This window comes from Lactuca serriola, chromosome 5 (assembly GCF_051521515.1).
Source record: "Lactuca serriola cultivar US96UC23 chromosome 5, Lser_US96UC23_V15, whole genome shotgun sequence".
In the NCBI taxonomy this organism is placed as follows: domain Eukaryota; kingdom Viridiplantae; phylum Streptophyta; class Magnoliopsida; order Asterales; family Asteraceae; genus Lactuca; species Lactuca serriola.
Window position 1 is genome coordinate 351862400 of NC_136412.1, and position 22987 is coordinate 351885386.

The 22987-nt window shown below is 38.0% G+C and overlaps 1 protein-coding gene across 1 annotated transcript; it reads left to right on the top strand.

Annotated features, from left to right (window-relative positions):
- The first annotated feature begins 16749 nt into the window (after positions 1 to 16749).
- Positions 16750 to 18393, top strand: LOC145051128 (uncharacterized). The gene is made up of 3 exons (XM_078999258.1): positions 16750 to 16882; positions 16930 to 17939; positions 18031 to 18393. Exons 1-3 carry the CDS (start codon positions 16750 to 16752, stop codon positions 18391 to 18393), a joined length of 1506 nt encoding a protein of 501 aa, XP_078855384.1.
- Positions 18394 to 22987: the final 4594 nt, after the last annotated feature.

The window sequence follows — 22987 nt, forward strand, 5'->3', positions numbered from 1 at the left end:
GCATCTCTCTCTCTCTCTCTCTCTCTCTCTCTTCATTGTTGTTGGAGACCACTACTTTCTGGACCACTGCGGCCTGCTGAACACCACCACCTGCCAGACTACCACCGTTAGAAGACCACCACAACCATTTGTCGGATCTGCCATGGAAGCCTAAAAAAATCCCACCCTCTTTCTCTCTGCTCCATCTTCGATCACCATCTATGAGACAGGAGGAGGTGGTGGCTCAACAACTGGAGAACCGATCTAATCGTTGCCGCATGCTACCTCCTTAGAACCGATCTACGAGACCACTTCAACCGATCTAATTATTGCCCTGGTGTCAATTTCTCCGACCTCCACTTTTAGAGGATCTGAGATAGAGATGACAACGAGAGGATGATGTCGATCAGTTGTACAATCGAAGATAGGAGCAACACTTTTTAGAAGTCCACACCTTCAACATCGTGGGTAAGGGTGAGGTTGTGAGCTATTTAGGTTCAGTAGCATCCATGGATTTGCTTTAGAACTGATTCAACCCAAAAAAAAAATCAGTTGGGTATGTGATCTTCAACCCGATGTAATTTGACCTAATGATACCCGATCAACTCCCTTGTAGCCCGGATTGTTAAAGTAGAGAACGATGAAGTTATAATATTGCACAATTAAAGTTCATAAAACCCAAAATTGATTACAAACAAAATTGATTACAAGATCATCAGGGCTCAATCCACATCTATTGCCTCTAACAAATCCTTGCTGAGGTTGATTCTTTGGCTCTCCCGATCTGACCCTATGAGACACCCAAAGGAGATGAAGGTGAAGAGCACGCAGCTGGTCAACGAAGTCACCGATACCCAAAACTTTCCTTTAGAACTGAACCGAACACCCACAATCCATCGTCTTCAGTAGGAAATCACTGAAGGTCAAAAAATTGTACTAACAAACATTGCTCCAATATCAGGTGATTTCCAGCTGTGAGCACTCTTAAGAAGTTGAATCTGAAGGGTTATTAATTGGATCTGCTCTTTGGTAGCGAGGACGCAACAAAAACCGGGAGATTGTCGACGGTGGAAGGCTTCTGCAGACGACGTTGATGATGTTCGAGGATCTTTTGTACGAAAAGGAATATGGTGGGGGGGGGGGGTTCTCAAATTTAAGTAATTAAAAACATTTGATGAAATACAAAAATAAAAATAAATAAATATAAGGGCATGATAGTCTTTTCAAGCTGATAAGGACCAAAAACACTAAAAGTATCCAAAACTGGACCATTGGTGCACCACCAAAACTTTTTGGACCAAAAGCACATAATTTTGACAAACACAAGGACCATTTTTGCAATTTTGTCTCTCTCTCTCTCTCTCTCTCTATATATATATATATATATATATATATATATATATATATATATATATATATATATATATTTGCAGAGTTGATAAAGCGTTACAAGGCTGCCGGAAAAATAGCGGTAGTCAAAGAATCCGCTATCTTCTGAAAAAACAGGTCAAGGACAAAAACATCAAAGGCACCAAAAATGCACTAAATTACCAAACTAGGAAAACATAATTGCATGTGTCAAGACCAACAAATCAAACCAACCAAAGCAAGACAACTTGAGACCGATAAACAAGCAACATTCATTAAGGGAACAGGTACAAAAATGTCAAGAGCCCAAAAAATTCTAGATACCCTCAGTTGAAGATTTAACCGTTTGTTTAAAACCGGTCAATTTTTAGGAGTGAAAGACAAAGCTTTTTTATTGCTTTGGGACTGTAAACCATTTTTATTTATTATTTTACTTTTTATTTATTGTTTTTTGGACCAAAAATAGCATCTTATAGCATCTTACTTTACCGACAAATAACTTTTTTATTGCAACCTACTAGAAAAAGCATTCTACTTCATTTTATGGCTATTCTTGGACCGGAAAACACAGTTCTTTTTTTCGTGTGCAAACACCATGAACAATTACTTTTGGACTATTGACAAATCTTAAATAATCAGGATTTCTATCAGGTAAATACTTTTTTTATTACTCCTTTAAATTCATGGTTTTACTTTTTTTTTTTATCACCCCTTTAAATTCATGGTTTTATTACTCCTTTGAAATCATATTTTTACAAATAAATTCTTAGTTGAAGGGTATAAGGAAAATATGGACTTCATAAGGATCAAAATCATAAAGTTGCCAAAAATCAAGAAGCCGTGTCATGACAACTCCATTTTCGCGTCGCCGCCCATCCTCTTACTTTGACCAGAATGCAAAAATCGATGATACACACACGACAATGCTATATTTGTGACCCGACGAGATGGATTTCTAGAATCATACAAATAAATGACCTCCTCATTGATATCCAATATGTTGCATTGTGCAATAAGAAAAATAACAAATTTTAGAGGTGATAAGCATATTCGAAATTGAAGAACATCGTCGAAGAAGTATTTGAAGATGAAAGCGTAGAATCAACATTTAATCATTCAATTTCTTTGTTATCATATATAGAAATTTTTTTATGACTATTTTTTGTTTCTTATCTATGATTAAGGGCTAATACCCTTTTACTACTGTTTACTTTACCGTTGACAAATGTATTATTATTTTTAAGGTTTACTAACTTTCAAAGTTATTTTACGTTGTCCCGTATAATACCCGTGTTATAACCTATTAATTTTAATAAATTAAGTTAGTGCCACAAGTTTAAATCTCATACAATTCAACTTTAAATGACATGTTATTTTGCTAAATTATTTATCATAACAAATACAAAGTTATTTTAATGTATTATAAAATATTCAATTTGTAGTCGATGTTACAAAAATTGAAATTTCTTAAATTAAAAACAACATAAGGAGAAACCCATTAGCGGAAAATGGTCAAAGTTGACCCCAAGACTTCCTTAAGAGCTTGGAAAGGCCTGGTGAGAAACTCAAAGCAACACCCTTTATCGCAAACCTAACCTCCAATATGTAAAATCTGGATCCGCAAACCGAACCTCCAATATGTAAACTAAATTTTGATCTTTGTCCATGGTGATAAAAAAATACATTTTTTTTACCAAAATTCGTAATTAACAAAAATAAAATTCATAGAAAAGGAAAAGGTTTTACTAATGAGGATAATTGTCTGAGAAAATTCCAAGAAAGAGTGAAGCAATAATTCCGCTACAACTTTATAACATTTTTATTCTTTAATACAAGTCTGTTATTTTTAGTTTTGCAACTTTGAGTTTCTAATTAGTCTAAGTTCTTATATTGTCTGCTCAATGTTGAAAAGTTAGCTAATGAAGCAACAGAGTTATCATGAAGTCAAACTAAATCTTACAGGTTCTTTCAAGCATTTCATCAAGCATTTGGTATGCATCTTCAAACCTATCAACTTTGAATCACAAAAAATAATCTAATAATCCCCCAATTAGTTTTATTATCTTGTTCACAGACCAGATTTGTTAAAAACTGATAAATTTATCAAATCTATTTTACAGTTAGGTGGTTGGAAATTCATGAAGAGAATCTAAAAATCCCTAAATATGGGTTTTGAATTATGTAACAAAGAACTCCAAATTTTTAAGAGAAAATCAGAAGATTAATGAAAAAGAAAAATCTAACAGATATCGTTCGTCCTGGAGTGACGAAATGCGAGAAACCAGTCATGCCGAAATCGGATTTGATGAGTTACGAAATCAACACACACACACATAGTTAGTGTTTGCAGAGACACAGTTAGCGTTTGGAGGAATATGAAGAAGGTTGTATCTACGGAATTGAAGAATTGAAGTTGGTTAGAACTATTGATCCTCTTGTTCTTTCTAAATAATCGGATATCAGTCAAGACCATAGTAAAAGTAAAAGACATAATTTAATCAAATTTGAATTCAAATATATCGTAAATTAAGAATCACCAAAATAATTGTCAAATTGTTGCTGATTTTAAAGGATTCATTGCCTAAAATGAAAAAAACCAGGAGTCTAAAATGTGAATTTGGAATGCCAGAATCAAATGAATGCGTGATATGAGCTCCAACATTTGTGATTTTGGTTAAGTTTAGGAGTTCAGTAACAGAAAAGATGATATGCATTCTTTGGCATCTATTATCATATTTTAATATAATGAAAATGAACAGATATAAATCAGTAATATGTGGTATTTTTGAATTTATGAAAATTGAAAAAAAAAATTAAATAAATAAATTGAAATGTGTATTTAAATTAACTCAAAAATATCACAAGAAGACATATGACATAACTCAAACAAATTGATGGTGCCGAGAGAAAAAGACTTTTATTTATTAAAGTAAAGATTAAAATAATATATTTTTATATTTTTTTATAAGTTGCTCTTCTAAAATTAGAATATGTTTCAAATTTTAATAATACTTCAAGCTGCAATATCAAGCTTTAAAAAACCTTCCAAACTTTATTTAAAATCCTAAATTTTTTGGAATTAAACAAGTTAAATTACAATATGACATTGAAAAGTCTAAAGGAGAGTTCGACACAGACCATTTGAGAGTTTCTAGATTCTAACGTTTGATAAAATGTTTCGTATTGAACAGAAAGTCTTGTTTGATACTATATGTTTTTAGCGTTTAGTTTAAACAAAACATTACAAGCTACAAACTACCAATTATCAATTAATTTTACCGAACACGACCGATAAAAGAAAAAACAAACTTCTCAAAGTTGGTCTCATATGTAGTTTTCCTTCTAGAAACATGAAACATTTGTGTTCATATCTTCTAGGTCATACTTTTGAGATTTTTTGTAATTTTCTAGTTTATATCAAAATCAATTCAAAATTGAATTTCTTATTTGCTTACAGTCACACCATTAAAATACATGGCTAACTATTTTTAAACCAAGAAGATTGATGTGATTTGTAACTACTAAGTATATTTGTGAAAAGTTAACTAATAATTAAATATTTTTGCTAAATAATATATGATGTAACCCTTATAAATTTTATAATGGAATGATTAAAAAATTTTCATTTTCAACTTGAATATATAACACATGAGATTTTTTTAAAAGAAAAAATTACTATTAATTATCAAATATCGTTGTTCAAATATATATATATATATATATATATATATATATATATATATATATATATATATATAGAGAGAGAGAGAGAGAGAGAGAGAGAGAGGAATGAGTACCCATATTGATAACTAATAGTATTTTTTATTTTAAATTTTATATGTTATATATTTCAAGTTGAAAATAGAAAAGTTCTAATCATTTGATTATAATATTTATTTTATCTTTTTGGTAGGAATTACGTGGATAAATTTTGGTTATAAGATTGAAAAAACAAATGGTCAAGATTTGATTTTATTTATTGTAACATCGTGATTTTTCTCCTATTTTTTTTAATATATTTCAATTCATACGCTTAGAATTGAAATAAGTTTACAACCGCTAATACTTGAGTAACGGAAAGTTAACATCGTTTATGGAAAAATTTTCGGGTCATTACAATTCTCCTCTTCTTAAAATGATTTCGTTATTGAAATCAGAGATACCGACATAGACAACTTAGTGTAACGAACTTTACTGTTTTCTACCACCTAGGTCAATTCTGACCTATACATGTCCTCTAATTGGGACATAATGAGTTAGACTCATTTCATTCCCTGATGCTTGGTCTTTCTCTAACCAAGATATCTACATGCTCTTCAATCACGTGCATCAATTAGTTGATTCACAACTCGTCAATCAACAAGAAACTTGGATCTTCACTTGAATTGATTGTCAAAACAGATAATTCTCACCCACAAAGAGTCTTTCATTATCACCCTTCGATGGTCTACAGTCAAAAATCCTTTACCACCACCATAAAAAGTTAGCCATTGATTACCTTGATCCCTCCATCGCATGGGTCAAAGGAGAACTCACACCTCTTCGCTAGACACTTTCTCACCCTAAGGTAGAAATGATAGAAACAGAACAGGCATACCCTCACACGAAACTCGCACACGCTTTTAGCGCAGAGAACCTCAGTCTGACTGGCAGTCAACCAAAACATATCAATGACGACATCACACGACTTGATCTTGATCGGAGTCCAAGTCAAAGGGAAAAAAACGTGCTCAACCATCACATTAGAACGCTCATCTTACATTTCCCCAAACATGAAAACAAGATTCCCTACCGCTATCACAATGTCTAACAAAAAAAACCTAGAAATACTCAAAATTGACACAAGAAAAGCACAAAAAAACACAAATACAAATGATCTACCACTACTAGCATCAAACACTATTACACATAGAAAACAAAACACTTAGATGAAAAGTTCTAAGAGTACCTCACTACCGTGTCTGACCTCCTCGGTGATCATCTGAAATACTTACGCTTGCACCTTTGGTGCATCAGTCTTCTTACCACCAGTATCTGTTTCAACCTTCGCATTTGGGCACAGGCGACTAATGTGGCCCATTTTCCTACAATTATAACATACCAGATCAGGACTCTTACAATCCGCCTACTTGTGTCCATGTTTGCAACAACGTCTACAAGTGACAACGCTCCTAAAAACCGCCTTGTCACACTTCTCTTTGTGATGAATATTATTCTTTTTAAATAAATCAGACGAACCCTCCCATTTCCTCTTCTCTCCCCCTCTTCCTATAGTACTGTCACAAACCGCGATATCTTTCTCAATCTTACGTGCCTCATCCATATCTTCAATCAAAGTAACCTTCGAGTGAACCAGAACTCGGTACTCATACGGTAACCCCTCAATGTAGTGTCTTACAGTCTTCTCTTCCGTAGAGCAATAATTTGTAGTGAACTGCGGCATCTCAATGAAGGTTGTATTGTATTGGGTTATAGTCATGTTTCCATTCTTCAGAGACAAAAACTCCATTTCAATTTCCTGCTTGCTGCCTTGACTACATAAACGTTCTTGTACATTCTTTCTGAATATTTCCCAAGTCATAACATCCCGATAAGCATTATTAAGTCTCCTGTCAATCGTATTCCATCACTGTAACGTCTCATCCTCGAATATCATCACAACATAGTTAACCTTCTGGCGATCAGTAAAGTCACCGGACCGGAAGGTTTGTTCCATCTTCATATCCAATTTAAGCACTCCAAAGCTTTCTCACCCCCACGATACTTCGACGGCTTGTAATCCATGAACTCCTTGAAGGTGTTAGTTTGGCAGCCTGCAACCCCTCGAAACAATTCCCTCCTAATCGGATCCCTTACAACCTAATCCTTGGGCATCAAGCGGCTCTCGGCAATCTCCTCAGCAACTCTCCCTACAACATCACCTTCTGCAAGTAGTAGTCATGTGGCTCACATTGCTTGTTGCAACTGAGCAATCTGGGCATCCATAGCCTCCATCTCCTCGTCACGTCTCCTCAACTGTTCCTCAAGGTCAACAATGATATTAGCACTCCCTACACTACACTCGCTCCATGCTGGACAGTTGTGCTTACTTCGAGTATGTGGTGTCTGTGGTTGACGATCATTCACTGGGGTCCAGAAGATAAAATGGAAACTCCCCCCTTGTGTATTCTGGTTATCGTGTGCTCCGCCAGATTCTTTGTTTGCAGATGTTCCAGACATTTTCCTAAATATAGGAAAATTTTATTTATTTCACAACATTAAGGAAAGTAAGGAAAATAAGATTTAGACAATTATCCTAAATCTCTCAACACACACCCTCCCCCATTAAAATCCTAAAGCACATAATTGAGCGAATCTACACCATAAATCTGAACATCGGCCTCTATATTAACATCGCTTATAGTAGGCACAAAGAGTTGCGTGGGTAGGTTGTACGGGTGAGCTAAACATCGTGCTTCTTTGCATCCTAGGCCTGCACTGCTTTAGCCAGGTAGCCCATTTCTTCATATTTTGGCCCAACTCATCTTCTCTAAATCTTCCATAACTCATATACACACTCGATCAATCAATCCGCAAGCCCAAAATTTTCTTTCATCTTCTTTTAAGTTTGAAACGTCCCAAAAATAAGACCCAAAAATTTCATTTTTAATTTAGTAAAATCAGTATTTCCAAAACATCATCGATACAAACCAAATAAAATAAATGTGTCAAACAACATATCAATCAGTGTGAATCACAAAAAGCGGAACGAGGTGGTGTATGCTCTGCAATCATCATGAGCATTTCCCATTGGAACTGGAAGTACTTGAAACATAAACTAAAAACCGTAAGCATGAAGCTTAGTGGGTTCCCTAAGATTCCGCATACCAAATCATATAACACATAAAGGGCCTCACCCAAAGAGTATAACGGACCCCACCCTAACTCGCATAATGGGCCATGCCCAATGAGTATAACGGGCCCTGCCCTACCTCGCATAACAGGCCCCACCCTAGCTCACAAAATGGGCCCCAGCCACATACAATTCATACTACATAACAGGTAATAGTAAACATAATAATCATCGGTCCCCGTCAAGTAAGCATACAAGCACATGCACATACTAGTATCACACAGACAACGAGTATTCTAACTGAAACATCCCCAAAAATACGGTCCAAAAATTTCATTTTAAATCATTTGAGAAAAGCATATTTCATCAAACATCATAATAACAAAACCACAAGTTCCAAAATGTCATAAATCATGTATCTCAAAAATATCATATCATCTATCAATTTAGCAAAATCATATGTCAAAATATCAGAGTGAATCCTCCCAGGCTAAAAGTTGTGGTGTGTGCCATGCAGTCATCCCGAGCTATTCCCCTTACTAGCGGAAGTACCTGAAACCAAAACTGAAATTGTAAGCACGAAGCTTAGTGAGTCTCCCCAAACTACCACATACCACACATAAACGCATAATCGCATATCACATACATTGGGCCCCGCCCTACTACATTAGGCATTGCCTGGCATCGGGCCTCGCTCGACATCAGACCGCATCTAACATCGGCCCCACCCGGCATCGAGCAAAGCTCGACATACATATGAGCACAACTACCAATACACATAACATAAGCATAACTACTTAGTTATAACACATACACATTCCTCGGGCCCCGCCCGACATCGGACTGAAATCTGGAAACATGCAAACATTCCTCGGGAACCGCCCCGACATCGGATCGAACTTTGGAAACATATAAATACATAAACATGCAAGAATCACAAAAACATCAAGCATACTAACATTCTTCAGGTACCGTCCCGACATCGGACCAAAATCCGGAAAAATATATAAATTTACATCGAGCCCCGCCCTACATCAAACCTTAATCCGGAACATACTATCATACATAAACGGGCTGACCTTGGTGCCTTACACCCGTTCCTACTGAAAGAAAACTCACCTCTCAAGCTGGCTGCTAAAATCTCAAGTGAGGAATCTCTGATGGCTGCTCCAACGACTCCCCGACTATCATTATCACAGTAATCACTTAGTCAAAAACTGATAATCCTTCTAAGGGTAAAATGACCATTTTACCCCTATTCAAAGTCAACATTCTAGGTTGACCCGACTCGCCGAGTTGCTTCATCAACTCGCCGAGTCCTAGAACCCTGAAATCGCGATCTAAATCGTCGAGTCACCCCCCGACTCACCGAGTTCTATGGCTACTCACAATCGCGATTTGGCGAATCAACTCATCGAGTCCCTTCACAGACTCGTCGAGTTCTTCCTTAAACTGAAACGGGACAACACGACTCAACTTGTCGAGTTCCTTTACGGACTCGAGGAGTTCCTCTGCCTGTTTGGGCCATCTTAACAAATTAAGTCCCTACTCTCCATATCTAAGGTCCATACTTCCTTTACACACTGGAAATGCCCCTTTAATGGTAAAGTTTCCAACTTTACCCGCTAATAATCCTCCTTAGTGGGTTTAGCTAAAACCCTAGTTCATTAAGACATAGATCTTTGTCCAAAAGCCTTATTACTCCAACCTGAAGCGTGAAAATCGAGATCTAGGCCCTAGATACCCATTAAACACGTAAAGTCTCGGACTTTACTTCCATGCATGGTGTTTTAGGGCTTAAAAGGCCATAATAACGTCCTTAAGGCTTGCATGGGGCTCCAGTGGCATAAAGTTTGCACCTTTATGCCTTAACAACCCTTAATGATTCCAAATCTGGAAGGTAAGCCACTTGGGATGTCCATGTCCTAAAGATCAAGATTCTTGAACCAAAACCCCCATAAAATGGAACTAAAGAGATCTAATGAACTCATAGTCAACCTAGAGACTTGATTACCAAAAAATTATGAGGATGGAAGGAAGTCTTTGGATCTACTATCTTCTCCTTTAACCTTCTAGCTCCTGCTTCTTCTTCTAGCTTCAAGAACACACAAAATCACTCAAGAGTGGCTCACACACTCACAAAATGCTCTAGGGTTTCGTGGACTAGGTTTTAGGACTTGGAGGCTGGAAATGAGGCCATAAGGTGGGGATTAAGATGATTCAATAGGGTGCAAAACCCCGAAATTAGGGTTTCACTCTAGCAAGCCTACTCGTCGAGTTGAGGGCTCTCAACTTGTCGAGTAGACTGCTTAAAACCTCGCGTCTATTCTCATTTCTACTTGACGAGTCTGGGGCTACCAACTCATCGAGTAGCTCTACAAAAGTAAATAAATTTTAATTAAATGTGTACCAAGAATCAGGCGTTACACTAACATAACAGATTATGGGTCGACATTGGTGCCTTCAACCCACTATACATGGTGGGGAAACTCGCCTCGGACTACTGAATCACACTGATAACTCCTGGCTGCTGGTCCGACGAATCCTCGAGCTATTAATATCAAATAACACCCAATTAACAATTGGAGTCAAATCCATATCCTTCAATCCATACTTAGGGTAAAAAAGACCATTTTACCCCTTACCTAGTTTGGTCCAAGACTAAGGCCCAAAATTTCAATCTAAAAGGCCCAAAAACCAATTATCTATCCAAGGCCCACATATGGCCCAATTTTCCAAATTGGGACCAATTCCCTACATGGGCCTTACCCTAAGGCCCACTAATTTTTCCTACTCCAAACACTTACATTCAGGTGGTCCAATAAGCCTCCAAGCCACTAAACGCAAATAGTAGCCCATAACCGAAGCCTAAACAAGAGAAGTCCACTAGACTGAGTACGCAGGGTGTATCCAGCACGTATGTGCAACGTACTCGCTTGAGGGAATATACGCTGAGCATACATGCTTGTATGCCCAACGTACTCACCCATTCAGCTAAAACTCAATTTCAGTCCTTAATCCTTTGAGACATAGCCCCAAAACATAGATCTGACTTCCTTGAGTTGGAATATCAAGTAAAGTTGCTAACCTTACGTTCATGCATGGCTAAATGAAGATCTTAAGCTTATAAAGGTCTTAATAAGGGACATAATGCATGCATGTGACCAAAAATCCCATAAAGATTGCACCTTTATGCTTAAGGGAACCAAAACAAGCTCATATCTAAAAGAACAAACCCATAAAACGTCTAAACTCTTCTATCAACCCAAAAGGGACCAAAAGCATAAAAAAACAAACCATAAAGAGTTATAAACATTTACAAGCCAAGATTTAAACTTGATACATCAGAAAGCTTGCACAAAAGATGATGATTCTGGATCCAAAACCTTCTCACCAAGCAAGGCAACTTCAAGCTTCTCTACTTCCTTCACAAAGGCAAAAATGGTCACCAAAGTCTTCTTAATAGCTTAAGAACACCAAAAAGAGGATTAAGGGTCGATTTAGGGTTTTTATGGCAATGGAGGCTGATAAAGAGGTCAGCTATGAGGACTTAAGGCCTTTATATAGGTCACAACACCCTAAATAAGGGTTTCAACATATCTCACGTATTCCCCGTGTACATAAATGTACGCCTAGCATACATGTCTGGAGTCTCGTCCATACTTGCATGAGTATGCTAATCTTAGTAAGTGGTACGCCCCGCGTACTCACCTTATAGCTTGTACGCTAAGTGTGCCATGTGGTACTGATAGCTTCATTTTATTACTTCTTTTCCTAGTTTATTTTTAGTTCATTCCATCTCATTTTAGTTAATCTTTATGCATATTTTCCCTTTTTGTTATTTTTCACCTTTAGTGGGTACTTTCTAGTCTTTTAAGCTTAACTGCAGGATTTACCGAAGACTATCCGACATGGAGGTATGGAAGGAGTGAGGGACCTTTGAAGGCTTGTGGTTTGCTTATGGACTTGAAGTGGTGCGATTAGGCTTGTTGTCAACATGATCAAGAGAGATCAAGTTGGACTTAATTTTTGGATAAAGAATGATGATGAAGTGAAGAGAAATCGAGCTATTGAAGATTAAGGGAGCAATGGATCATTTTGGAAAAATTTGTAAGGCATAATTGGGCTATCAAGAAATTGCACAAATGGGATGGACCATGAATGAGAAGAGTAATCTAGAAGTGCCAATTAAATGGTCCAAAGATCCCATTCAACGAAACCCACTCGGTTCACGTGGATCCACAAACGGCCCACGTGGATCGTGCTGTGAAGAAACCGGATTTTTGCATTGAACCTCTATTTGGGGAAAGTTGGTGGGTTCCTTTTGGATAACTTTTGGATCCGAGTTTGAGGCACTTTTACTGTAGTTTTGAAGGGGGGAAAAGGGAGAACTCAAGGAGGAACAACACACTTTTTTTGCTCTCTAAGAAGACTTTAAAGATTTTCAAGCTTGGTGTATTTTCTTTCAACTTTACATCTTGAACAATGTTTGGTACCTCTAAACCACTTTGTATTTCTTTCATTTTGGCCATGCTTGGCTAGATTCATGTTTGGTTGATTAGGGCTTGACCCATGGATGATTATTTGCTTTGAAGATTTCATGTTATCTCGTGTTTGAAATTTATGGAAATATTTTCTAGTCAAACATCTTCTTGTGTTTATTTGTCTTTGATCATGAGCTTTGATGAATGAATGCTTACTTTGTTGACTAATTTCTTGGTTAAGTAATGGACCCTCAAATTAGTAAGAAACAAATGGTTTCTATGTTTGTTTTCATTTTATTTAAACCGTGGAAATGTTTCCTCCATAATGATAATGTAAGCATTTGATTATCTTTTGGACTTGGTGACTCTTAAAACTTAATGCTGATTGATTTTCACAAGATTATATGCTTCATTGGTTTTGTGAATTTAATTAAGGAAATGTGTTTTGAGATACTCTAACCATTTTAATAACAAAGAAGAGTAGAGTTAATTTGTGCTTATGAATTGCTATAGCCAAGTTAAATTAAATCACAAGTGTTGTTCCATTTAGTCTAATGATAAGTCAAATAAGATATCCATGTGGTGTATTCCAAAATCAACCAATTTTACTTCATTTATTTTAAAGCAAATCATCTACTTGTTTATTTGTCATCTCTACATTCTAGCATAGTTTTAACTTTCTCAAACTATCAAAAAGATGTAACCCCCCCCCCCCCCCCCCCCGTTTTACTTTTATTTTTGTTTTACAAGTATTTGGACAAGTGATTTTCATAGAGATATAAATTGAACCAATCTCCGTGGATATGATCCCTTTACCACTATACATTGTTTTACTGTAAAAGATTTAGGGTTATTAATTTTGTTGGCCTCGAAAACCACCAGATTTTGGCATCGTTGTTGGGGATTGGTTTATTTTTAATCAGTTTGTTTCTCTATGCCCAAATCTCAACGTACAGGTGGTTTGATTTATAATCCGGAAATTGAAAAAGAAGCAAGGCGTTTGGCGAAGGAAAAGAGAATAAAACATGGTCAAACTTCAAATCCTAACAGAGACCCGGAGGTTGAAATCGCCTCCTATAGTGACACCGATCTCGATTCTATCCTCGACCCTCGTCATGAAATCCCGAAACACCACCCTTACAACAAAATCCACCCATCATAAACCCAATTCCAATGGCGGAAGGAGAAGGATCACCCGAAAGAACCTTGAGAAAAATAATGGAAACCGATGTTACACAAACCCCAACCAGTATCAATTACCCCATTTTGGAAGGAGGTTCGGAATTGAAGTCAATTTAGTTCACCACTTTCCAACTTTTCGTGGATTGGAGAATGAAGATCCAGATAAGCACTTGATGATGTTCCACATCATTTGCACTAGCATGAAGCCACAAGGGTCAACCGATGACCAAATCAAATTAAGGAAATTTCCTTTTTCATTGGATGATAGAGCAAAAGATTGGTTATTTTATCTTCCACAGGGATCAATCAACTCATGGAATGATATGACAAGAGCTTTCCATGAAAATTTATATCCCGCTTCAAGAGTCTCAAGTCTTAGAAATGAGATTTGTGGTATCCGCCAAGGTCAAAATGAGACTTTCCATGATTATTGGGAGAGATTCAACAACTTGTGTTATAGTTGTCCATAACACCAAATTCGGAACAACTCCTCATTCAACACTTTTATGAGGGATTATTACCAACTGAAAGAAGACTATTTGATGCCTCAAGTGGTTGAGACGTATTTAGCAAGACTCCACAACAAACAAGACGACTCTTTAACACCATAGCCGCAAACTCCCAACACTTTGGCCCACGCCAAGACATGAAGAGGGTCACGCATAAAAAAGTAAACGAAGTGGTGACATCAAACCTCCAGTATCAAATCAAATATTTAACATCCATTGTGCAAAAGCAAGCAGTGGGACAAACTCCACAAGTGATGGTTTGTGGAATATGTGCAACAGTAAGACATCCTATGGATATGTTCCCCATTCTTCAAGAAGATACGGAACATGTAAATGCCACGGGAGAGTTACAAAACTACCACAACAAACCATTCGGTTACCAAAATTCATACAATACAAGTTGGAAGCCAAATTCGAATATGAGCTACAATCCAAGACCATTGCCTCAAAATGCATTGGTTAGACCTTCTTACCCACCACAACAACCCCATTACAAACACCCACAACCTCACTATTAACCCAAACCACACCCTCTATATCATCATCAACAACCTCCTCAATCCCAACTGATGTGATCTTAGAGCCCGTCTGCTCGAACTCCGACAAGAATAGCTTATCTGATCCTGCGAGATCATAATGAAAGAAGGCCATCAGCCGTTTCCCGGGAGGAGCTCACAGAAAGTCGCTCTGATGGTCAAGTCAGTTGGGTATTCTAGGGTTTCTGTTTATTACTTAGAGAAGATTGCCTACCTGTTGGGGCTCTAGGGGTAGCATTTTATACTGGATGCCCTAATCGTCCTTACGGGCTAGGATCGCCAGAGCCGACAAGATCAGGAGCACTAATTGGGGGATCGTGCTCCTCTATCTGTCAGAGCGTTGTGATTCGTTCTGGCGGTAATGCCATGAACATTTTCTTTGTCTCTTGACCGTTACATTTGTCCTAGAGCAAAAGACGTCCCAAGCGAGGCGAGCCTTTCTGCGGGAGCGCCCTGCTCTCAGGGGCGCTGGCGGGTGCTAAGCTCCATCGGGTCTGTCCTACCGAGCGCGCTATACCTTGAAGCATTTTGTTGCGGCCGAGTGCGGTTCCTTTTGTGCTTTCTAGGGCACGTTATCAAGTTCCCTAGTCCAGTAGTCGTAGTGTTGTTGCGCTAGCGACGATGTTCTGGACTTAACTACTCTGTACATGTGTCTGTTTCTGGTTTATCCGTCATTTCGATTTTAATGGCGATGTGACCGCTCATTGTGGGTGTTAGTTACGTCACCGTGTTAGGGATTTTGAACATCCTACCTTTCCCTCTCTTTATAAGGATGTTTAGCACCTTCTTTTCTTGCTATATTTCCTCTCCTTCTTTTCTTCTTATAGGGTTCTTTTTTTCTCTTTTCTCATGACCGGTCAACCAGGGAGGTGTACTTAAAGTAGAACTTCTTTAAATTTCTTACATTCCAGGTCCTTGGAATCTGCCTTCCTCCATCGTTTCTAACGCGTATGCACCGTTGCGACTAGCTTCAACGATCCTATACAGTCCTTCCCAAGCGGGACCCAACTTGCCCTGTGGTTAAGCCCGACTTACTTCGTTGCGCCTTAGCACATAGTCTCCCACTTTGTAAGCTTTCTCCTTGACCCTATGGTTATAGTACTTTTCAACAGTGTGTTTGTAGGCAGCCTGTCGGACTCTTGCTTATTCGTGTCGTTCCTCGAGAAGGTCCAGACTCATCCACAAGTCTTGGGAGTTGGCTTCTTCTTTAGAGTGAGTTTCTCTTATCGAGCACACTGTCAGCTCTATTGACAACATTGCCTCCGCGCGATATATCAGGCTGAATGGAGTTTCTAGCATGCCCACTCTTGGTGTTGTCCTGTGTGACCAATGTACGGTTAGTAGTTCTTCGGCCCAATTGCCCTTAGCTTTCCCAAGGCGCTTCTTGATCCCATTTACAAACGTTCTGTTGGACACTTCTGTTTGGCCATTCGTCTGGGGGTGTGATACCGACGTAAACCTCTACGTGATTCCCTTGTCATTGCACTAATCTTTGAACGGGTTCTCGGCGAATCGCAACCCGTTATCACTGATGAGTATCTTGGGAATTCTGAATATGGTCACGATACTTTTCTACATGAATTGATTACTTACCTCCTTGATATACATGCCAATGGTTTGGCCTCTATCCATTTTGTGAAGTAATCTACTGCGACTATTAGGTATTTTACCTTGCCTGAGGCCTCTAGGAATAGCCCCACGATGTTTATCCCCCATTGGTAAAATGGCTATGGATTGGAGATGTTTTTCAGGGGGCTGAGGGGTTTCCCTGGACTGGGGAATATGCCTGGAATTCCACACACTTCTTTGTTAACTCCACTGTGTCCTGATGTGTGGTTGGCCAACCAAGTAGCTCTAGAATGTCTCTTGAAGACATTGTCAAATCTCTTGCCACTAGTGCCCAACAACTCCAAAAGGAGACAAGGACTAGTATCTCATACCTTGAAGCACAAATGGGAGATATAGTTACATCTTTAAGAAATTTGGAGTCCCGTGACAAATTACCATCTCAACCCGAAAAGAATCTAATGTCAATGTAGTGACCTTGAGAAGTGGTAAACAAATCGGAGAAGGTAGTTCAAAGAAGAAGTCAAGGGATGATGAGGACGAAATAACGATCACTCCCATTGAGGATCCTATTATCAAGAATGATGCACAAGCCGGAGTTCCAAAGAAATTTACCCCTCTAGTGACACCGATAGCCGCTCAACCACCATTCCCCTCCCGACTTGTAACCTCAAAGAAAAATATGGAGGAGAAAGAGATCTTGGACACCTTCCAAAAGGTGGAGGTAAACATTCCATTACTTGATGTAATCAAAAAAATCCCCATATATGAAATTTTTTTGAAAGAACTTTACACAAACAAAAGAAAATTGAAGGGAAATGAAAATTTTTCAATGAATGAAAATGCATCCGCAGTTTTGCAAAGGAAACTTCCACCTAAGTGTAAAGATCCAGGAATGTTTACGGTTCCTTGCAAGATAGGGGATGTCACTTTTAGTAGTGCCATGCTTGATCTTGGTGCTTCTATTAGTTTCATGCCCTATTCAGTATATGAATCGCTAAATGTTGTCCCTTTAAATGAAACCAGTGTTATAATTTCACTTGCGGATAAATCGAGTGTTTTTCCTAGGGGAGTCTTAGAATATGTTTTGGTGCAAGTGAATCAATTGGTCTTCCCGGCGGATTTCTATGTGATTGATTTAGAGGAACAAGTTTCCTCCAAATCGGCTCTAATCTTGCTTGGAAGACCGTTTTTGAAAATGGCTAAAACAAAGATGGATGTGTATACAGATAGTTTAACAATAGAGTTTGATGATGAAACAATAAGCTTTAATATTTATGATGCTATGAGGTATCCTAGTGATGTTTCATCCTTGTACTTTGTTGATGTGATTGAACCACTAACCCAAGAATTGTTTGAGTTGTCTAATGGTGACATGTTGGAGATGATTTTAAGCAAAGGATTTGATTGTGGGAAACTAGCCAAGAAATATAAGCTCTACTCCCAAGATCTGGAAGTTGAAAGGTTGGTTAACAATTTGGAGGTCAATAAAACTACCCAATTCTATTGAGTTACCTCAAACTCACACAAAATTGCCACATTCCCTTGTTCAACCGTCGGAATTGGAATTGAAGGTCTTAACTCAACACTTGAAGTATGCATACTTGGGAAAGAATGGGACTCTTCCAGTTATCATTTCCATTCACCTAAGCAAATTTGAAGAAGAGCAACTCCTCAAGGTGTTGAAGAAACACAAAGAAGACATGGGTTGGATGATTGCGGATATCAAAGGATTAAGCCCCTCTACTTGTGTGCACAAAATTTTGATGGAGGATGGATGCAAGCCAAGCTGGGATGCACAAAGAAGATTGAATCTGCCTATGATGAAAGTTGTGAAAAAACAAATATTGAAGCTTCTTGATGCGAGGATGATCTATCTATTCTCGGACAGCAAGTGGGTGAGCCCAATGCAAGTGGTACCAAAAAGACGGGAATGACGGTGGTCGAGAACAACAAAGGTATTATGGTCCCCACCCGTGTGCAAAACAGGTGGAGAGTATGTATTGACTACCGCAAACTCAATGAAAGCACAAGAAAATATCTTTTTCCATTGCCTTTCATTGACCAAATATTAGAAAGGTTGGTTGGGAAATCCCATTATTGTTGTCTAGACAGGTATTACGGTTTTCACCAGAAGACCAAGAAAAGACAACCTTTACTTGTCCATTTGGAACTTTTGCATAACGGAGAATGCCATTTGGATTGTGTAATGCCCCGGCCACTTTATAACGTTGTATGGTTAGTATTTTCCTCAAAATATGTTTGATCGAAGTCGTTGTCTCGGTCAAAAATAAACCAACTAACCTAAGTAGATAGGGTAAGTCGGGTCGAATCCACAAGGAGTTTGTGGTTAAACTTTGTGTCAAAACAATCAATAAAAAGAAAAGTATTACTAGCAATTGTCATGAAAAAAGATTAAAACAAAATTCAATCAAAAGCTTGGAAATTTATTAATCAAAAATAAAAATCTCAATGAGAAAACTAGAGTACTCCCGGTTCAGTTATGGACAATTTAGATTCACACACTTTCTTCCCTAGAATCCTAATTCAATTACGTAGATGCAATCGGGGTTTATTAACTTGTAACACATAGTTTTGGGTACACTAGATGTTCATTCAACTAGTTGTCTTACTCATTTATGTCTAAATGGATTAGGGACAATTAGTGAACTAGCAATAAAATGTCTTACAACTACCTATTACCGCATTAACATTCAATATCATAAGTTGGAATAAAATATGTTGATTCAATCACTTGTCTTTATTCCTAAACTAATTGAACTTGGAATAAATGATGAATTGACAATAGACTATCCTAATTATGACATCAAGCAAATTCATACAACCCAATTTCAATCATTATTACCAAAAGATTATCACATGAGGCATAAAACAACAATTAAAATTAACTAGAATCAAGTAATAATCAAGTGTGTTCATCTAAAAGTCATAAATATCCCCAGAAGTAACCCTAACGGTTTAGCCTTCAATTGAGTTCATAAAACAAATAACTTGATTAAAATGAATAAAATGCATAATAGAATTCATAAACAAACGTAGAATCATCAAACAAATGTAGCCTAATGATTACCAAAGTATAGAACAGATAAACCTTGGGGAAGAAGAAATAATTCTGGAAAATAAAGAATTGATGAAGATTAACCAATGAAATGATCTTCACTTATAGCTTGATGATGAATTGAATTGAATCTTGCCTTGAATCCGGATTGAAATGGAATGGACTTGTGTTTCCAAATGTTTCCAAGGGTTTTAGAAGCCTTAAAATCGCAAGAAAAAACTCTGAAAATCGTAGGTGGTAACCCTAAAAATGAATACACAAGTCCCTATTTATATTATTTGACAGAAAAGAGTGAAATCAGGAGATGTGGGACGTTGGACGTCCTAGGAGACATCTTATACGTGGTGTATAATGCCCAAGCATTCTTTCTACGTCCTAACATTCCTTCTGCCATCCTTGAAATACACTAAAAAATGGAAAAAAGCGTCAGACGTCTTAGGAGACGTCTTAGACGCGTACTAGGACGCCCTTCCTTGATTTCCAAACTTTCCGAAACACACCGTTCCAACATGGGACATCCCTAAAATGCCAAAACGTCCTAGGGGACGTCTTAGATGCCATGCAAGAAGCCGATAGGGTTCTTCCTTATTTTCTGCTCTGAAATAACGACTAGATGCTGACCGTTTGACTTGGACGTCCTAGGGGACGTCTTAGACGCATGGAGGAGTCCTTCATCTTCCGTGGAAGTTTTGGTGGTTAAAAAACATAACTAGCAGAAACACAAAACACGAAAGTTGTAGCAAATCTTGTCTAGTTTCCAGAACTTCTTTACTCATGTCAATCGGAGCTCCAGAACTTGAGATATGACCAAAACAATGAAGCATGGTCAATTTTCCCAGCAACGTTTCTTCATTCCTTTAGTAATCAATTTTACTTGCAGGTTCCGCCCACTTTTAGTACAATATATTGACCTGCATATGAAGTTCAACAACTCATCAAAGTAGTGCCATTCTTGGACAATTATACATCAATTCAACAGATTTATGACAATTTGATACATTCATAAAATGGACTTATAAATGTTGAGAACATAATTGAAGTTTTTATGGATGACTTTACGGTATATGGCAACTCCTTTCAAGAATGTTTGACCAATCTCGCCTAAATTTTTAAAAGACGCATTGAAACGAATTTGGTTTTAAATTTTGAAAAATGTCATTTTATGGTGCGTCAAGGTCTTATTTTGGGTCACATTGTGTCAAAGAAAGGAATCGAGGTAGATAAGGCTAAATTTGATGTTATTCAAAGCTTATCTTACCCGACTTGTGTTCGGGAAGTTCATTCCCTTTTAGGTCATGCAGGTTTCTACCGAAGATTCATCAAGGACTTTTCAAAGATAACAAGACCAATGTGTCAACTCTTGCAAAAGGAGGTTGATTTCGAGTTCAATGAGGCGTGCAAGGAAGCTATTGACAGGCTCAACGAGTTGATTACATCCGCTCCCATCATACAAGCACCAAATTGGGATCTCCCCTTTGAGATAACATGTGATGCAAGCAACTATGCTATAGGCGCCATTTTGGATCAAAAGAATGGAAGAGCCTCCCATGTGATCTATTACGCATCAAGAACACTAGACAATGCTCAAACAAATTACTTTACCATGGAGAAGGAGCTATTGGCCATGGTGTTTGCTTTGGAGAAGTTTAGGCAATACCTACTTGGTACCAAAGGTATCGTGTATTCGGATCAGGCAGCTCTCAAGTACTTGATGACAAAGAAAGATGTAAAGCCAAGACCCATATGGTGGATCCTACTATTTCAAGAATTTGATTTGGAAATTCGGGACAAGAGTGGATGCGGAAGTCTTGTTGCCGATCGTCTAAGTCGGATCACTTCAATTGAAACTCCTCTCCTGTTGCGGGATGAGTATCCGGATGAGTGTTTCTTTTCCCTTACTCAATCTATTCCTTTAAAAGTGATGCAAAATAGTATGTATGGGATGAGCCTTATTTGTGGAAACATTGTCCCGATCAAATCGTTAGGAGATGTGTGCCCTACAAGAACATCAATCCATTTTACAATTTTGTCATGAATTTGCTTGTGGGGGACACTTCGGTCCTAACTGAACTTTGAGAAAAGTTCTTGAATGGGGACTATTTTGGCCAACCATGTCACGCGATTGTCATCTGTTTTGTAAAAGTTGTGAACGGTGCCAAATGACGGGGAACATTTCAAAAAAGAATCAAATGCCACAAAATCCAATCCTTGTTTTTGAAGTTTTTGATGTATAGGGGATTGATTTTAGGGCCCATTTCATGTCTCATTTGGCAACATTTACATCTCACTCGCGGTTGACTTTGTTTCTAAATAGGTTGAGGCCAAAGCCACAAGATCGAATGATGCTAAAACGATTATCGACTTTTTAAAATCTAATATTTTTGTTAGATTTGGTGTACCTAGGGCCTTGATTAGCGATAGAAGGACGCATTTTTGCAACAAGATGATGAAGGCTTTATTGAGGAAGTACAATGTGACCCACTGTCTCTACTGCCTATCACCCTCAAACGAACGGTCAAGCAGAGGTTTCAAATCGTGAAGCAAAGTCCATCCTTGAGAAAACGGTGAATCCGTAAAGAAAAGATTGGAGTTTAAGGCTTGATGATGCCTTATGGGCCTACCAGACTGCTTACAAGACCCCGATAGGCATGTCTCCATTTAGGTTGTTTTTGGAAAGCCATGTCATCTTCCAGTGGAATTAGAGCACCATGCATTTTGGGCGGTCAAGCAATGCAACTTCAATATTGTTGAAGCGGGAAGGCACAGAAAGCTTCAATTTCAAGTGTTAGAAGAGTTAAGGAATGACTCTTATTAGAATACAAGGATATACAAGTACAAAACCAAGGCTTTCCATGACAAGTCCTTCACCCGAAAACCTTTCAAGTCGGGACACAAAGTCTTACTCTATCATTCCCATTTAAAGTTGTTTCCTAGAAAATTGAGGTCAAGATGGATAGGTCCATTCGTTTTGCTAAAAGTCTTTGAACACGGAGCTGTTGAAATCCAAAGTGAAGAAATGGGGAAAGTCTTCAAAGTCAGTGGGCATTGTTTTAAACCTTTCTATGAAGGTTTTAACGCAAATGTTGTCATCTATTTGGATGCCCCAGTGTACTGAAATCGAGAAGGAAAAGACGTTTTGCCAAAAACGTTAAAGAGGGGCATTTTTGGAAAGCATCATGCTTTCATCCCTTTCTAGTTCCGAATAAATGTCTTAGCTAAAACCATTTTTGCATTTCCAATTTATTCTTCCTTTTGAAGTGAAAGAGTGTTGAATTTTGAGGTCCCGGTGTTCATTTTGGTCAAGCATGGAGGTTTTGGATTTTCCACAAAAGGGGGTTCACAAATGGTCCACGTCTGGTCCTCTGTTCGCGTGTGCTAGATCACGTGAAAATAAACAATTCATAACCATTTCAGCAAGACCCACACAGACTGCGAATACACGATGAGTCTTC

Coding starts and splice junctions, on each gene's coding strand:
- LOC145051128 (XM_078999258.1), top strand. CDS start 16,750: ATGTCTCTTGAAGACATTGTCAAATCTCTTGCCACTAGTGCCCAACAA. Junction 16,883..16,929: donor TTTAAGAAATTTGGAGTCCC/GTGACAAATTAC, acceptor ATGTCAATGTAG/TGACCTTGAGAAGTGGTAAA. Junction 17,940..18,030: donor GGTTGGTTAACAATTTGGAG/GTCAATAAAACT, acceptor TTGGAATTGAAG/GTCTTAACTCAACACTTGAA.